This window comes from Hydra viridissima, unplaced genomic scaffold, assembly GCF_058129835.1.
Source record: "Hydra viridissima isolate aposymbiotic clone 2 unplaced genomic scaffold, HvirCarnegie_v1 scaffold_20, whole genome shotgun sequence".
NCBI lineage: Eukaryota > Metazoa > Cnidaria > Hydrozoa > Anthoathecata > Hydridae > Hydra > Hydra viridissima.
In genome coordinates, this window is record NW_028324319.1 from 926,547 (window position 1) to 944,561 (window position 18,015).

Here is an 18,015-nt window from a genome sequence, read left to right on the forward strand (position 1 = left end):
GTTGTGTGTTTTTGCGTGATAAAATGATAGTAGTGTGTGATTATGTGATTGCATTAAGCGATTAATATTAGTTGATTGAAATTGTTTTTCTGCGATTAATATTAGATGAAGCTTTATGGTTCAGAGTTGTGTATGGGTTGATTATAGCCGAAGAGTTTATCATAGTGCATAAACTTAAAACAAGGTTGAATGCCTTTCGTAATGTCGTCTTATTGATTAAGATTTATAAAATTAAGTTAAATAAATTTCTTATGGAATTAAAAAAAAATGTTTTTAGCGAGAACAAAGCATGCAGATGAGATGAAAGCGTTGTTTGATCTTTTGTTCAATAATATGAGGATGGTGTGTTTGAAGATAAGTAGAGAAGGAATTTGTGTAAAAAGCAAAACAACGATAAATTTAATGTTTGAAGTGGATCTTTTAGCAGATCGGTTTGAGGAGTACGTGTTTGATTTTGAGGAACCGTTGTATGTAGGTGTTGAGAGTTATATGAGTAAGGTGTTTAAAACGGTAAAAAATAGTTGTGAGTTGACATTGTCGATTTTGAATGTGGGAAGTTTGGAAATCACCGTGAGATCTTTAGACCAGTTTGCGTATAATATTAAGATGATGATAGAAAGCGTTCAAAACGTGAATTTGAGTGAGCGCTATTCTTTTTGGTTAAAGAGAAGAATTTCAGCTTCTAGGTTTAGGGATATGTGTAATATGATAAAGCCTACATCTGAATTTAAAGTGTGTTTAGAGAAAGGGTTGCTGATATTTTCAATGGATACATGCGATATATTTACTGAGAGTTTTAAGTTTGGAGAAGAAACTGAAGATGAATTGAAGGTGAATTTAGTGCATAGGTCTGAGCAGTTGTATCGAGTTTCAAAAATAGTTTCTTTTTCAAGCGTGTTGGATGTGTTTGTAGGAGAGACGTTGATGATTTCATCGACAGGAGAGATAGGAACGGTAAAAGTGTATTTTTTCTGATTTTTATTTCCAACCTTGTCGAGTTATTCCAAAGATCTAATAAATTTTATATATCAGTGAAAATATATAAAATTATATTCTAGTTCTTCAATCATTTTTTTAGTTTCCAAATGTTGGTTGAGTATTGGATTCTTTGAAATCTTTATCTAAGCGCATACGGGTTCTGATACAATGATCATAATTTTTGAATACGTATTTTTCGTATCTGTTTGTTTCAGCGTCGAAAATTTTAAAGGAGTATGTCATTTTTTATAATAAGAAAAAATTTATTTAAGTCATTTCAAAAAGTTTTTTTCTTTTATTTTAAAAAGGGAATGCTTGAGAAGGGTGAGTTTGGACCGAGCAATAATCCAGCTCCAATAGATTGATATCCTTTTCCATTTTTAACAAAGAGTCCTTCACCAATAGTAGGTTTTACCCAAGGTCTTAAAAAGATTCCTGATCCTGCGGCAGTCATTTTCATTCCATTTCCATTCTTTTTCAAGTAAACGATTCCTCTTCCAGCAATTTTATCAACCATAGCAGAGCCAGCAGAAGAACCTACACCTGCTAGCAATCCAGTAGCGAGAGCAGGAACTACTTTTGTGGCAAGAGTGCTGCCTATCATACCTAATAACGGTAAAAGAGCTCCGATGAATCCGCCTTCAATGGTTGAGTTGTATGATAATTGTCTTTTGCTCAGTTTGAGTGTAACCCCTTTTCCAGCTTCATACGCTTTTTTAATTTTGTTCAATTGCGCATTAGTGATGGCGAGAATTTGTTCCCCTTCTAGATCTGAATGGGATAGTCTTGACATCACTCTTTTCTTGAATCGCTTTTTTTATTTTATCAGATTGACTTTGTGAAATGTTTATTTTTACTTTTTGGTAGTTACTCATTTTTAAATAAAAGAAAAAAAATTATCGTTGAACTGCGCTGCTCGTAAAAAGGTCTTGAAGAACAGAGGTTATTCTTTCTCTAACATGAAATCTGAGGATAATGTCTTCACCTCTAAAGTCGATTAAATTTCCGTTTTAATCTAAAATTCTTGTTTCCATTCTTGAAATTCTACCCACCATGATAGGTAAGTATATCAAGTGGAAAGGTTTTTCGCTAATTTTATAGCCTGGAGGAGAGTCAGGATGAAAAGAGTAAATGTCGGATGTTCTTATTCCGTTATCATAAGATGATCCGATAACATCGTTTGTGATTCTAATGATGGTCACATCGTCTATTCTCGAAAGTGCTTCAGACTCGTAATAGTCAATATAACTTGTGACTTTATTTGGATCTGTCAGATCTTCTTTTTTCTCTACATAGGTATATTCTGCTTTATTAAATCCAAGAACAGTGGCTAAACTGTTATTCACGTTAAAATCCACCCAATATTTTGTTGTAGATCCAGGTTTTCCAAATTTCAGTGTAGATCTTAAAGTAGTTAGGTTTGCACCGATAACAACACCATCTGCTCTATACAAGTTTCCAACCTGTTTTTTCATTTCATTCTGAAGATAATCATTAATCTCGCTAATTTCATACGCTCCTTCTTCGATGTAAATGGTGTAGCTGTTTGAACCGGCGTTGGGGTTGTATCTGAAAACATTATTTGTCGAATTGATGTTGGTGTAACTGTGAACAGTGTCAAAACCAACAAGAGCCATTTCATACTTTTTATTAGGTTCGAATTCGATGGGGTTGTCAAACTCGGTTTGGATGACACTGTTTCTTACGGTTGGAGTTTCTTTTTTTGCTTTTGCAAGGAGACAATAAAAATTGTCAAATCCGCTTCGATATTTTCCACAATCCTTTTTTGAGGATAAATCAATGACTGCAAATCCGTGAGGTTGAGACCAACAATATTTACAAAACTTTTTAAACTCTTCTATTTTCATATCGCTTGAAACATGATCTTGGTAAATGTGGTTAATGTTTTTCGAGTCTTGAGGAAACAAGCAAATGAAATTAGCGTTTTCTCGAATGGTTTGTCTAGGTAGCATGAAATAGTTTTGAGCGAGGTAAAAGCAGTCAACGTTAGAATGTCTTCCTCTGATATAGTATTTTTCACATTTGTTTTGTTTGGTTAATTGTAAATCATCAAAGATCATTAAATTGTTTTTGGATGAATCAAGATCTTCTGGTTCTGGCACATCGTCTGCTGTTTCGAAAAATTGACATTCCATATCCTCTGTGTTATTCCATTTTTTTGAAATTTCGTCAATAACACATTCAGGACTTACGTTTAATTGTTCAATTTTGCTTTGAATGTTAAACAAATCAAGAATAACCTCTTTTGGTAATTTCTTCTCGAACGAGTTTTTTAATATTTTATATTCCAGCTGAAAAAGAGATTTTCCAAACACTTGCAAATGATTGTAGTCTAGCCATCCAGGTCTTAAAAGTAAATTGAGTAGCAGCGTTGTTTTACCACAACCTGATTTTCCAATAATGATTCCACGTATACTTCTAGGCAAAAGTTTGTTGTTTTTCCTTTTGCTTTTATTTACATTCCATGACAAATCAATCACTTCCATTTTTTATTATGTTGAATATAAAAATGTATTGCGTCAAATGCAAAAGAATAACAGAAACGGGCAACTTGCACCATGCTATAAGCAAAAGCAATAGAAATATGCTTAAAGGAACTTGCGTCATCTGCGTGATAAAAAAGAACAAATTTATTTCTGCGCATGCGCTTAGTGGAGGAGACTTGGTGGAATCGATCAACAAACTCTCAAACAAAATAGAGCTTCCATGGCACACTTGTCCAAAATTGGAAATAACTACTCCGAAGCTTCCCGAAAAAACCCTTTGGAGCGGAGTATCTACATATGTTCCTGATTAGAAAAATGAAAAAAATGAAATCCTTCATGACCGTCCGAGCGAGAAATTTCAGTTTAAAAAATAAGATTTTTGCCAAAAAAAATTTTAATTTTTTTTTTTCAAAATTTGATGAAAAAATCAGTTCTTAAGTATTAGTGGCACATCCCTAATAAAATATTGAACCAAATTTCGGGAAAAGGCATTTTAATGACATATTCATGTTTTCATTCGTGGAATGCACAACTCAAAAATGCCAAACTCAGCAAAAAATCATGAAGACTGTCGGAAGTCAGTTTGTCTCCTCTGTATGAAAAAATGTTCTAGGGAGCTAACAAGTTTTCTTAAAAACCAAGTCAAGAGTCTGATTTCTCAGGATGTTGACTTTTGTGACACACGAGTCCCACTTGGAATGTGTGATTCTTGCAGACTGCTTCTGAGGAGAAAGAAAAATGGTGAGAATGTCTCTGTCCCTCCCATTTTTGATTTCTCATCTGTCATCCCTAGGCCTGAGACAAGAGGACAGCAGTGTGATTGCATCATTTGCAAAATTGGACACCTGAAAGCATTGCAAAAGCACCCATTTGAAATGCCACAACAGCCTTTACCATCCCAAGACCAAAGAAGATGTTCTGATTGCCTCTCCTTAATTGGAAGAGGAGTACCTCATCAATGCAATCAGTTCACATTCAGGCATAACATAAAGATGTTGGCATCAAAAGATTCCAAAGTCAGTGAACAGATTGCTTCAGCAGTCATTTCATCTAAAGAGGCTTCTCCTCATGGAACCCTAAGAATAGCACAAAGTGGTGGTGGGCGACCTTTGCCAATTACTCCAGGTAAAAGTGACTTGCAAATCTTTTATCTGATAGTAATTAAAACTTTGTCATTGTCTTTGTCTTTTACAAAAGAAAAAACCTTTAACAAAAAAAATTTGCAGTTCAAATCTAAACTTTACTTTCCATAAAGAAAACTTGGTTGTTTATGTGAAAAATTTGCTCCTATTCATAGCAATGTTTTTAATACAGGTGCAGCAAGCGCAAAAAGACTCTTTGGTGATGAAGTAGTTCTAAAAGCCCAAGACCTTGCAAACATTCAGACAAACACAGGGCTGTCTAATGCAAGCGTCAAAAAATTGGCCTCAACATTGAACCATGTTGCACAAGCCAGAGTTGTTGAACCTCAATTCCGGGCAAAATTCCATCAAATAGGTACACAACTATCTGAACATTTCACTCACACAAACATAACTGTGACACATGAAAAGTCTCAGACAAAGAAACAAATTGTGGTTCACTGCAAGAATCTCTCTGAACTTCTCAATGATGTCTTGCTCAAAAGACAAGTGTATAAAGAGCACATAGTCAAGCTTGGAATTGACGGTGGTGGTGGTTTCCTCAAGGTTAGCCTTGGGATTCAAGAAGATGAATTGATTTCTCAAGTTCAAGCTCCACCAGACAAGAAGACACTTACATCTTTTGCAGCAAAAGACAGTGGTGTGAAATCTCAACTTCTTGTTGCTGTAGCAGAGGATGTACCAGAAAACTATGAGAATTTGAGAACATTACTATCTCTCATCTTCTCTGAGCGAGTTGACTTTCTTCTTTCAAGTGACCTGAAGGTGGCAAACCTTGTGTGTGGGCTTCAGTCACATGCCAGCTCACACCCTTGCACATGGTGTGACATTGACCACAATAGATTATCACAGAATGGTAACTTTCGAACCTTTGGATCCATCAGAAGATCTTATGCCTCATTTAAAGCAGCTGGTTTAGACATGAAAAAGGCTAAACAATTTCAGAATGTGGTGCATGAGCCCCTCTTGGATTTTTCTGACAATGCACTTGTTCTTGACATCATACCACCAATGGAGCTACATCTCCTTCTCGGTGTAGTGAACCATCTGTTCAAGGCACTAAAGGACTCCTGGCCTGAGGCTGAAGAATGGCCTAAAGCTCTTCATATCAAAGAACAGCCTTTTCACGGAGGGCAGTTTGCTGGGAATGAATGCCGCAAACTCCTCAAAAATGTTGACCTTCTTCAAAGACAAGCAGAGAATTGTTCAGCTTTTCATGTTTTTCCATTCATCGACACTTTGAGAAAGTTTGATGCAGTTGTGAATGCCTGCTTTGGAAATCATCTGGATTCAAACTACTCAAAGAAAATTGACCAATTTCAACTGGCTTTCCTCTCCTTGCCAAAAGTAAGTGTGAGTCCAAAAGTCCACACTGTCTTCTTTCATGTCAAGGATTTCATTGATCGTCACAAAAAGTCTCTTGGACCATTCAGCGAACAGACAACAGAAGCCCTTCATCAAAGTTTCCGAACCCACTGGGAGAGATACAAAATGCCTCTGGGTCATCCAGACTATCCAGAAAAGTTGCTGAGTTGCATAGTAGATTTCAACAGCAAGCGTCTTTAATGCAAAGTTATCAAGAAAACATCGTCTCTTTGTTTCAGTTTATTTATGTTTTAGTTTTTCAAAAAAGCTTGACTAACTAACATTAAAGCTGCCCCCAACTCAATTTTTTAAAGAGTACATTGTTTTCTCACATTGTTTTCTTACATTATTTCTTTGTTATGTGTTCATAGAATAAAAAGAATAAAAGCAATCTACAGTGGACAATTGTTAAATCATTTAAAAAAAAATCAAAATTAAACTTGCTAAACAATCATTTTACTTTTGATTTTGAAGTTTTTTAAACATTTTAGTGACTTACCCATGCATCAGGGATCTGTTATGTAGTGTAGATCAATGTTTAGTGAATAAAAAATGTGTTTTCTTTTGATTGCAAAAAAATATTTTTTGTCGCAATTTCTTACATTTTAAAACTAAAATTTCTCGCTCGGACGGTCATGAAGGATTTCATTTTTTTCATTTTTCTAATCAGGAACATATGTAGATACTTCGCTCCAAAGGGTTTTTTCGGGAAGCTTCGGAGTAATTATTTCCCATTTTGGACAAGTGTGAGAAAAGAAGTCTTACAATTATCCAAAAAACCTAATTATGAGAAAAATACCATTTTTGATGAAAACCTAATCGCAGTTCACATGAAGAAAATAAAACTCTTTTACAACAAGCCTGTTTACTTGGGATTGAGCGTCCTAGACATCAGCAAAACACTCATGTTTGAACACCACTATGACTATATGAAGCCTAAATACGGAGATCGCGCTAAATCACTCATGACTGACACTGACTCTCTCATTTACGAAATCAAAACGGATGATTTTTATCAAGACATTGCCGGTGATGTAGAAAACAAATTTGACACGAGTGAATATCCTAAAGATCATCCCGCCATTCAAAACGCTGGATTCAAAGTAGGCCTAAATAAAAAAATTATCGGAATGTTCAAGGACGAGGCTGCTGGCAAACAAATTAAAGAGTTTGTAGGACTTAGACCTAAACTCTTCTCCTATAAGTTCTTTAATGAAAAAGAACGCAAAAAATGCAAAGGGGTTAAAAATAAAGTCGTTGAAAAACACATCACTCATCAAGACTATTACGATTGCTTAATGAACAAGACAGAAAAGCTCGCCACCATGAACGTCATACGATTTCATCATCATGATATATACACCGAAGAAATCAACAAAGTCGCACTCAGCGCTAACGACGACAAAAGATTCATCTTAGAAGACGGAATTCACACCTTAGCCATCGGACACTACAAACTAAAACCTTGTTTTAATTTTATGGACTATGATAAACTCTTCGGCTATGATCAACCCATACACAACTCTGAACCATAAAGCTTCATCTAATATTAATCGCAGAAAAACAATTTCAATCAACTAATATTAATCGCTTAATGCAATCACATAATCACACACTACTATCATTTTATCACGCAAAAACACACAACCTCATCTTCAAATTCATTAAATATAACTCAGAACATGATTACACATATTAAAAAAAACGACGCCATCTTGAATTCCTTAAGTATAGAAAAGTATCAATGCACCAGAATCCGCTTATTCTAGTAGTAACGTTAAACTTCTATATTATTTTTATGCGAAATAAAAATAATCATATGTTTAATTGAATGTAAAACTAGAAATAGAAAAAAAAAAGGTTTTTTGCATAACATTTTTTTGTTGCTTTTTTGATTTCTTAAACATTGATTGATTTGAGCATATGGTCACAGAAATCGCTTGGTTTTTTTTAAGCTACTGCAATTGACTTTACTACCATGCAAAAATATTCAGGCAACCTCGGTGAACTCATGCTTTGAAATCATTTTTACTACTGTGAGTTTTATTAAAAACATACTAAATTCTGTGAAGTAAATGAAAATTCCGAAGTTCAATAACACATGTTAAGTTTTTAATTGATTCAGTTTTACCTTGGGATGGTTTTTATAAATTATCAAAATGGCTACATTCACTCTTCGACAACCTTTATTACATGCATTTCCCCCCAAGGCATATATTCTTAAGAAAAAATCTAAAAGCCTGCGCCAAAATTTTTCCAGTATAGGTTTATTGCACTAAATAGTGCTGGAAGTATGGTTCAAAATTTTTCAAAGACTGGCTTTTGAGTTAATAAAAAAAACTTTAACAAGTAAGGAAAAAATAGCAGTTTGTTCTTCACTTAATACAAAGATTTTCTGGATAAAAAAGTCATGTCATATACACACACATTTTATACAAGTTTTAGGAGAAATACCGTAACAATAGGAACACCTGATGCAGGTATATTTACTGAACCTTCTTCACCAAAACCTAGAAAATCTTTTTTAGAACTTACGAGTAGGATGAAACGCAAAAGAACTGATAATCTTTAGGGACAAAAACTGGAAGAACTTCAACATGCTGTAAAAAGGTTTGCATCGAGTCACTCTACTGCACCCAGGTCTCTTTTATATGGTTCAAATTTATCATTGCATACTTTTTGCAATTTGAGACTAACATGGGCTGAATTCAAAAAAATTATTACATCCAAAATCATCATCCTGTTCCTCTAAGTTTAACCAAGTTAAAAGAATACAAATAATTGACATCCAGAGCAGGTGGAAGTAAAACGTTCTCTCTTTAATATGAGTAAACATTCAGCTGCTAGAATGCTTGAGTATCTTTTGGAGGATGAAGGTAATTCTATTAAAGCTTTAGCACAGGAGGAACGTGATTACATATATGTTATTTGCAAAGTGGGAAGTGATGATCAGAGTGACCAATCTGAGTTTCAGAATGCAGCAATTATGAAGAGAGGTGTGGATGATTCCACTTTGTATAGAATAGTATTTGTACTGTTGGAGATTCGAAGTGGAAAAAAGATAATATGGAAAAATCGTAATCGAAATAGTCCAGATGCAACCTGTCATCTTGTGTTTTGTTTTGCCCAAGAGACTGCTAGTTTTATTCAAGAGAAGTTTGAACATTTACAAAATGAAATTTTGTCTTTAGAGAATATTAAGTTTATATTTCATGACAGTACTTTTGTTGTAAATTCAAGTTTGTCCACAAAGAATGGTGGTAAAACATTTAATGGTGTGGTATCAAAAATGCTTAAAAAAATAATAATCCATCTGTGATTGGAAGAATTTTTAATTTGAATACCAATATGATCAAACTTCTTAGGGACCTGCTCGTTAATATGAACAGTACAGACCGGATGTAAAAATTTTCAAGCGGAAATCTGAATGTCTGTTTGATCTTATTTCAAACAATCAGTTTTAAAAAACCATTCCACTGTCACAGTCTGTGCATAGAATGGTAGTTCATGGTGTTTCTTTTATTAAATATTTTAAGTATCCAGTAGGTTTTTTGTCTGAGAGTGCCATTGAAGCGCGGAAAAAAGCCAATAAAACTGCATGTTTTACAAGGTCATACACGTTTAACTTCTTTTGCCGAAAATACAAGGGATGTAGCTATTTATTTATGACATCAGACTTGTACCCATTCTGCAAGAAGAACAAAAGCAAGAGGTATAAAAGCTATACTGAAAGATTCAGCTGATAACTGTTCTTAAAGTAAATATTGGAGAAAGCTATGTGTATCTTTAAATTTAGATTTTAATGTTATTTAATTTTGTTAATGATACATTTTAGGTGCTAGTGGTAGCCAATCTGATATTTCTGAGATCTTTTCACATAATCATCGCAGTATGTTTTTTTCATGCTTGCAAAAAAAAAAAAAAAAAAATAAAAATAGGGTCATGGCACCTCCTACCGCTTCTTTAAGAAAACTTTTAACATCAAAACTTCTTAACTCCAAAACCATAACAGATCTTTATTTAGGGTTTTCGTATTGATATTTTATGCTCAAATATTAACTAAATTATATAATTTGAATTTGAATAAAGTTTTTTTTAAATGTTATTTTTAATTTTTTATAAGAGCTAGTACGTTTTTCACCTACCGTGATCACGGCACTTTCAAATTGATACTTTTTGGAACTTTATTCTGAGCATGCGCAGTCAACAAGTGCAAAACGTGAAAAAATGTCTAGTTTTTTCCATTACTTTTTTCTGAAGCTCAACCATTCTAACTTGGATTTTTTTATGTTTGATATTTCAAATTTCTTCAAAACCGTAGCGATTTGTTTCAGAGATGACAGATACAACCTTGTATTATAAGTTTTATCGTTGTAATCAAGATTTTCAACAAACGTTTTTAAATCAAAAGTGAAAATATTTTTCTTGAAGTGTTCAGTTTTTTAATCAGCTATAGTATGAAACAAATTTTTTGAAGCTGAAAGTAAATTTTTATGTTTTCTTCATTTTATTCTCCTTTTTTTAAAGTTAATTCTAAAGACCGGTTATTTATTTTTTTGCACTTTTTTTATTTATCTTACATAACTGCTAAATTTAGATATTTTGTAAACATGGACCATTCAACCAAGTTAAATCTTATTTATCGAATATGTGGAGAAGCTATAATGAAAGACTCAGTTGGTGTGAATAAATATTTTGAAAACTCATTTTATGTAAACATCAGTATTGACAATAAAAAGGTTCACCCACAAAAAATGTGTAGGAGATGCTATACCATTTTGAGGAACATTGAAAAAGGTTCTAGCACCAGTGTTAAAGCAATCAACTGGTCATTACCATGCGCAGAGAAATGTTTTTAGGAAAATTAAAAAATCAAAACCTGGTCGTCCATGTGTCGTAGAACAAAATCAAAAGAGATGGACCAGGTTGATCTTAAATAGCTTATTTGGTAATATACCAAAACAAATGTTGTGTTTAAGATGGTAGTATGGTCAAAATTCTAAAATCGTTTATTTCAACCAAAAAATATTGATTTTTTCAGATAATATTAAAAAAATTGCATAACACATTTAAAAAAAGAAAAAAAAAAAATTCACATTTGGACCCATTTTTTGGGTCCCAAAACCTAAAAAAGTCAAAAAGCGCTGCGATAAATATTAAGACAATGGAAGATGCTATAAAATTCAAGCTTTTACTGTTTACTTATAATATATCAAAGAACTCATGAAAGCAAAATTATAAAGTTAGCTTAAAGCACCAAGGAGATACAGCATATACAACTAATGGGTCAAAATTTACCCTAAAACAGCCCCCTTTTGGAGCCCATAACTCTGCAAAAAAGTAATGTTAAAAAAAATATACTGCTTCAGTGAGTTCATCATATATGTTATTATAACTGTACAAAATTTTAAAGCATCATAACAAGTAGTTCTCAAGTTATTTATCGCACCGTGCTAAAAAATGCCATTCTGAGAAATCAGCAATTTAATACAATTAAAATTAAAAAAACAAAGTAAAATATCAAATAAGCTCTCATTTTATTTCTAAAGATTTTTAATCACTCCCCAATGTATTAGCAGTAGCAAACTAAGTTTTTCATGAGTTTTATTTAATTTTTTAAGTACCTTACAGAAGTTGATATTCTGTTAAGAAAAATAGAAAAATTTTGAATTAAAAAAAAGTATTTTTAAAAGCAAAAATTTTGATTACCAAATTCAACTTTTTAAATTAAATAGCTAAATTAAATAGCAGTAGGTACATCAACTATTTTGGATAATAGATTTAGCCCTGAATAAAGACAATCATTCAAGGACAATCCATTGTTAGAACAGGAAGCATCAAATACTGCTCTTATCTTAGTAGTTTCCTTATCTTTTCTTATGACAGGTCTGTGTGCAAGGTAGTGTGTTTTTCCTGGTTCCTTAGTGATTTCATTGTCAGATACTCTTTCAATAACTTAATTCGTTTCGTATTCTTTAAAATTAGCGTCATAATCACTTAATAAATTCTTATCACTTAATTGCCTTTTTAACCTATTCAGTCTAATCTCACAAATTTTATAATTATCTGGTAAACAATCGTGATCTGGTTTAAAAGGAAGCTTAGTTACGTATCTCTTACCGTTATGCATAATATCATTTTCGAATTTATGTATCACACACTCATCAGTGGATTCCATTTTCTCCACACTCCAAAATTTTTGTAAATCACTTTTTAGTTCATCAATCTCACTACGCACATCTTCCACACTCCCTATTAAATTAGCATCAATGCGTAAATTCATGATTACTTTCTTTTTAACATTATTTACAGAAGGAACTGGGCCACTTAACCTCTTGTAGCCCCGAGTTGCCTGTACTCAACATACCGAAAAATGGTTTAAAAGTTTAATTAAAGTGATATTTTATAATAAAAAGAATGCTGATAACTTTAGTTCAGTATTTAACCAATCAAAATAAACAGACACCAAAGTTTATTCTTTGAATTCTCAAGTTAATTAGCTTTTCAATTTTTAAAGATTCAATTTTTGCGAGTTTGTAAATAAGGTCAGTTTTTAATCTTTGTTTTTCAGAAATATATCATCTTTTTGCAGTTCAAAAAATGACTAATTTGTTTGATGACATATTTAATGTGATCTTATATATCTTTCACACAGGGCCGGTCTTATGCCGATTTGACCGATTGCTCCAAATAGGGCCCCGCGCTTGGTAGAAGCCCCGCAATTTATAGCATATCATTATAAATGGCAGTAATTTTTTTTTATAAATTTCTATCAATCTTAATATAATTCGTACAGTTAACGTTGAACGTTTAATGCGCATGGTAACGTCTATTGTTATTTTTAGTTTATCTTAGTTATTGCGGTATATGGTATAAAATATATTAGTTTCCAATCTACTTTTGAAAGTTCCAGAAGTACTTATTTCCGAAAATTCACGAGGCAAGCAATTAACTTGCTTTAATCTAGATCTCCCTTTAAAAAAAAAATTAGTTTTATTTACTTTTGTTTAACGCAAAAAAAATTAGTTTTATTTACTTTTGTTTAACGCAAACTTTTCTCGCTTTTCAGTAAATATTTTATATTTAAGACAATATAAATTTTATTGGATAATTTTAAGAATCTTAAAAAAAAAAAATAATCTTATAAAATAAAATAGTTTAATTAAACTGTTTAATTAAACTATTTTATTTTATTGTGCAATTTAGTAGTAAAAAAAGAGATAAGTTTTTAGTTTTGAAGAACACAAGCCAAAATATGAGTAAAAGACAAAGGGACGTCGGTAGAAAATATCTAAGTGGTAACATGAAGAGAACCTTAGCTAATGTAAAGAAAACTGAAGCAGAAAAAGAAAAAGGTGCGTTAGATAAATATTTGAGTAAATCAGTAGATCTGTTTGAAACTGAAAAATCAGACAAACAAGTCGAGTCAGACGACATTGAAACAAATATTTCTAAAGAAATTACATCAGAAGGTAGTAGTAGTTTTCTTTCTGGATGTAATGCTCAACAAAATACATCTGAATTATGTATAAATATATCTGTTAACACACACAAGGATAATGAGGATATTTCAGAATCAAGAGAAGAAAATTCAAACCCAGGACTATGTGATATTTTAAAGATAAAAGATGACCCTGCTACATGGCCAAATAAAATAAATCAAAATGTCAGAGATTATTTAGTGAACGAAGGACCCCCTAAGATCACTGTAGAAAATTTTCCGCAAAATGAAAAAGGGTTACATTTTTCGAAATTTCATTGTAAAAGAAAATAAAAAAATGGGGAAGTTATAGAACGACCATGGCTAATATATTCTGAATCATTTGATAAAGTTTACTGTTACTATTGCAAACTTTTTGACACAAATTCTGATTCTGCACTTGCTACTTCTGGATTTGACAGCTGGTCAAATATTCATACAAGATTAGAGGATCATGAAAAATCAAAAAAACATTTGCAATGTACACTTAATTGCTATGAACTGCAGCACTGGATTAACTGTTGATACATTAAATGAAAAGTTAATAAGACAGGAAACAAAACGCTGGAATCAAGTCTTTGAGCGACTTGTTGCTTCTGTACAGTTTTTGGCAGAAAGGAACTTGGCATTTCGTGGGTCTGAAGAACAAATTGGAAATCCACATAATGGCAATTTTCTAGGCGTCATTGAAATGCTAGGAAAATTTGATCCAGTTATGCAAGATAATATACAGAAAATTATTAACAAAGACATTCATGATCATTATTTAGGCAAGACCATACAAGATGAAATTATTGATACTATAGGCCAAGCTGTTCTACAGGAAATTATTGCTAGAATTAAGTCGGCAAAGTATTTTGCAGTGATTCTTGACTGCACTCCTGATATCAGCCATCAGGAACAGATGTCAATGGTGCTAAGATATGTTGCTAATGGCACACACTCAGATGTCCCAGCAGGAATTTATGAACATTTTTTAAAGTTTATTATAGTTGAGAGCAGCACTGGTGAAAATTTATTTAACACTCTTGTGAAAGAAATTGAAATGCTAGGACTAGATGTTGAAAACATCAGAGGACAAGGGTATGACAATGGAGCTATTATGAAAGGGCACAATTCTGGAGTGCAAGCACGACTTTTGGAAAGAAATTCACGAGCTTTCTATACTCCTTGTTTGTGCCATAACTATAATCTTGTTCTAGGAGATATGGCTAAAACGTGTTCAGATGCCATGACATTTTTTGGAACCCTGCAGCGTATTTACACCCTTTTTGCTTCATCTACAAAAAGATGGACTGTTTTTAAAAAGCATGTGAAATGCCTGTCTGTTAGACCATTATCAGAAACAAGATGGGAATGTAGAATGGAAAGTGTTAAAGCTGTACGATTTCAAGCCGCAGAAGTGTGTGATGCTTTAGAAGAACTAGCAAAAAGCACAAATGATGCTCAAGGGAAAAGTGAGGCTGAATCATTAGTAAGCCAAATGACAAGTTATAGGTTTCTGGTTGCACTGTTTTTGGCACTCTTTATTGTTTCAAGTAAATTTTACTAGCAAGGAACTTCAAAGCAATACCATAGACATTGCCGCGGGGCTGACATCTTTTGAAAAATTGTTTGATTGGTTGAAGACATACCGAGAGACAGGCTTTGAAGCAGCATTGATTGATGCCAAAGAGCTTGCAAATGAGTTAGAAGTTGAACCCATATTTCAACAGAAGCGCTGTTACAAGAAAAAGAAAATATTTCTTTATGAATCTTCTGACGAACCAATTTTAGACCCCAAGTCAGAATTCCGGGTAAATTTTTTCAATCAAATTGTAGACAAAGCATTGCAATCTCTTCAACCACGGTTTATGCAGCTGAAAGAACACCATAAACTTTTTGGATTTCTATATAATTTTCAAAATATGTCTAAAGAAGATCTCAGAAAACATTCAGCCGACCTAGAAATTGCTTTGACAGACATTACAAAAGATATAGAAGGGTTCATGCTTTCCGAAGAAATGGAGGCAATTAAGCCAATACTGCCCGTTCAACAACAAAAACCCAAAGAACTCTTTAAATATTTGGCTTGTAATGATAGGTCGACTGCATTTCCAAATTTGTTCATAGCCCTAAAAATACTGATGACAATTCCAGTTACAGTCGCTTCCGGTGAAAGAAGTTTTTCAAAACTAAAATTAATTAAAACCTACCTTAGGTCAGTAATTAACCAAGAACGACTAAACAATTTGGCACTAATATCAATTGAATCTCCTATAAGTAGAGAAATTAATTATGAAAAAATTCTAAAAGATTTCGCAAGCAAAAAAGCAAGAAAGATCCACTTTGACTTATAGATTATTTGTTTATTATGACAATAACAAGAACTGTTTTGTTTAAATTCATTGTAATATTTTTATTATTGTTTATTGATTCGTTTGTGGAGTTATATTTTTTTGTATAATAAATGTGTTTCAATAATTTTATTAATAGTAGTTATTGTAAAAAAAAAAAATCAGGTGGGCCCCGCAAGCATTCGTTAAATTGGGCCCCGCAATTCGTAAGGCCGGCCCTGCTTTCACATTAATTTTTCATCAAACGAGTTTTTAAATATAATTTAAACCTTCGTTGCTTTAAAGCAACATTGCGCAAACCCGCTTAAAAAATCAAACCGAAAAGTTTTGTTTGAAAACGCGTTTTGTTGACATCAGGCAACATTGCGCAATAACAGAAAGTCTATTATATTAAATTCATCTAATAAACGACATTATTATAGGTCTTATTTTTTACTTACTTAAATGAATACTTATAAATTTTATGGTCAAAAACTAAAATCAGTTCTACCTAGAGCAATTTTAAATCCTGCAGTATCAGAGGAAAGTGATTTATCTTCCGAAAGTGATGAATCAGTTGTACTAAATGATAATAAATTAGATTGTGAACTTACTGATTCGGAACAAGAAATAGAGTTAGATGCTGATTTGGAACTAGAAACAGAGTTTGATGATTCATTTTTGGAAAATAATGACCAACTTTTCCCAATAGCAGACATTGCTCCAATCCAAAAAAGAAGTGCTATTGAAACCAAATTAAAGTCAAAAAAGTCTAAACCATTGGAATGGAAAATAAAAGAGCCATGTAATGTTTCTGTCAAAAAAATTCCTTTCACTGGGATTCCAACTCTTGGAATATTGCCTGTGCGGCAGCCAATAGAGTATTTTTGAGATATCATAAGCTACGATCTCATCACGCGCATTGTAGAAGAAAGTAACATATACGCAGTCCAATATGACATCACTAAACCTCTTAATCTTTCATCAGAAGAGTTGGAAGTATTTATTGGTATACTTTTCTTAATGTCGATAGTAAAAATGCCTGGTACACGCGATTATTGGGACATATTTCTTCGATATGAGCGTATAGCAAATGTTATGAACATTCGACGATTCGAGCGTATCAAGAGCTTTTTGCATTGCAATAATAATTTGAATATGTCAGAAAACTGTCCAGACAAACTTTTTAAAATTCGTCCTTTAATAGATGCTTTAAAAGAACGTTTTAAATTATTTGTTCAAACTGAAACGCTATGCATTGACGAACAAGTTGTACCTTTTAAAGGGAGATCTAGATTAAAGCAATATAATCCTAAAAAGCCTAAAAAGTGGGGCTACAAGCTTTACATCGTGACAAATCCCGAAGGCCTTATTTATGCCTTTGAAATCCATATAGGCTCCATTTCTGCATGCACAGGTCAATCTGATCTTAAGGCCTCAGGAAATATTGTTATGCAATTGCTACAAAATATTCCGAGACACAATGGACATAAATTGTTTATAGATAACTGGTACACAGGTGTTGAATTAGCAACTGCATTATTCAATCAAGGAATTGCTCCAGTTGGAACTGTGCGCCCTAATAGGATTACTGACTGCAAAATGTCAACTGACAAAGATATGAAAAATAAAGGAAGAGGTTCAGTTGAAATAAAAGTATGCCAAAATAATGGGGTTGAGCTTCGTGCAATTAAGTGGTTTGATAATAGATGTGAATCAGTAGTTCCAACAACTCAAGTAAAAAGATGGGATAAAAAAGAAAAAAAAGAGAATTTGGTTGATTGTCCCTCTGCAATCGTCACCTATAACAAATGCATGGGAGGCGTCGACCTTTTAGATGGACTATTGAGCTACTATCGTATTCCTGCTCGTTCAAAAAAGTGGTATCATCGGCTAATCTGGCATTTTCTTGATGTTTCAGTAGTCCAAGCATGGATTTTGTATAGAAAAGATTTAGCAAACGATAAAAATAAAATGTCCTTAAAATCTTTCAAAATGTCAATTGCCGAATCATTGATTATGCAAGGGAAAAGGTCAATCAGAAAAGGATGACCTTCAACATCAGTTGATCTGAACTATAATGCAGAGAAAAAAAAGAGGTCCTGCAGCGCCAATTCCAAACAAACTCATTCGAAATGATGGTTACGAACATTGGCCAGAGTTTACAGATAAGAAAGGAAGATGTAGATATCCTGGTTGTAATGGTTTCCCTAAGGTAAAGTGCTCCA

At 33.0% G+C, this 18,015-nt stretch overlaps 2 protein-coding genes and 1 long non-coding RNA gene across 3 annotated transcripts; 2 read left to right on the forward strand and 1 right to left on the reverse strand.

The window, feature by feature from the left end:
• The first annotated feature begins 3,809 nt into the window (after nt 1-3,809).
• LOC149876468 (uncharacterized) lies at nt 3,810-6,743 on the forward strand. The gene is made up of 2 exons (XM_090075384.1): nt 3,810-4,610; nt 4,800-6,743. Exons 1-2 carry the CDS (start codon nt 4,010-4,012, stop codon nt 6,191-6,193), a joined length of 1,995 nt encoding a protein of 664 aa, XP_089931510.1. The 5' UTR covers nt 3,810-4,009; the 3' UTR covers nt 6,194-6,743.
• A 7,183-nt stretch (nt 6,744-13,926) lies between these two features.
• Nucleotides 13,927-15,024, forward strand: LOC149876469 (zinc finger MYM-type protein 1-like). Its single transcript, XM_090075394.1, has one exon. The coding sequence runs from the start codon at nt 13,927-13,929 to the stop codon at nt 15,022-15,024; it is 1,098 nt and encodes a 365-aa protein (XP_089931520.1).
• Nucleotides 15,025-15,480: 456 nt separating this feature from the next.
• LOC149876470 (uncharacterized) lies at nt 15,481-15,966 on the reverse strand. Its single transcript, XR_016448734.1, has 2 exons — nt 15,668-15,966; nt 15,481-15,586 (listed from the first exon to the last, which is right to left on the reverse strand). It is a non-coding gene; the product is annotated as an uncharacterized LOC149876470 (long non-coding RNA).
• Nucleotides 15,967-18,015: the final 2,049 nt, after the last annotated feature.

What these genes read in the sequence shown, in the direction of transcription:
- LOC149876468 (XM_090075384.1), top strand. Translation starts at nt 4,010, where the DNA reads ATGCACAACTCAAAAATGCCAAACTCAGCAAAAAATCATGAAGACTGT. An exon ending in ACCTTTGCCAATTACTCCAG is followed by an intron (nt 4,611 to 4,799) that starts GTAAAAGTGACT and finishes TTTTTAATACAG; the next exon opens with GTGCAGCAAGCGCAAAAAGA.
- LOC149876469 (XM_090075394.1), top strand. Translation starts at nt 13,927, where the DNA reads ATGAAAAATCAAAAAAACATTTGCAATGTACACTTAATTGCTATGAAC.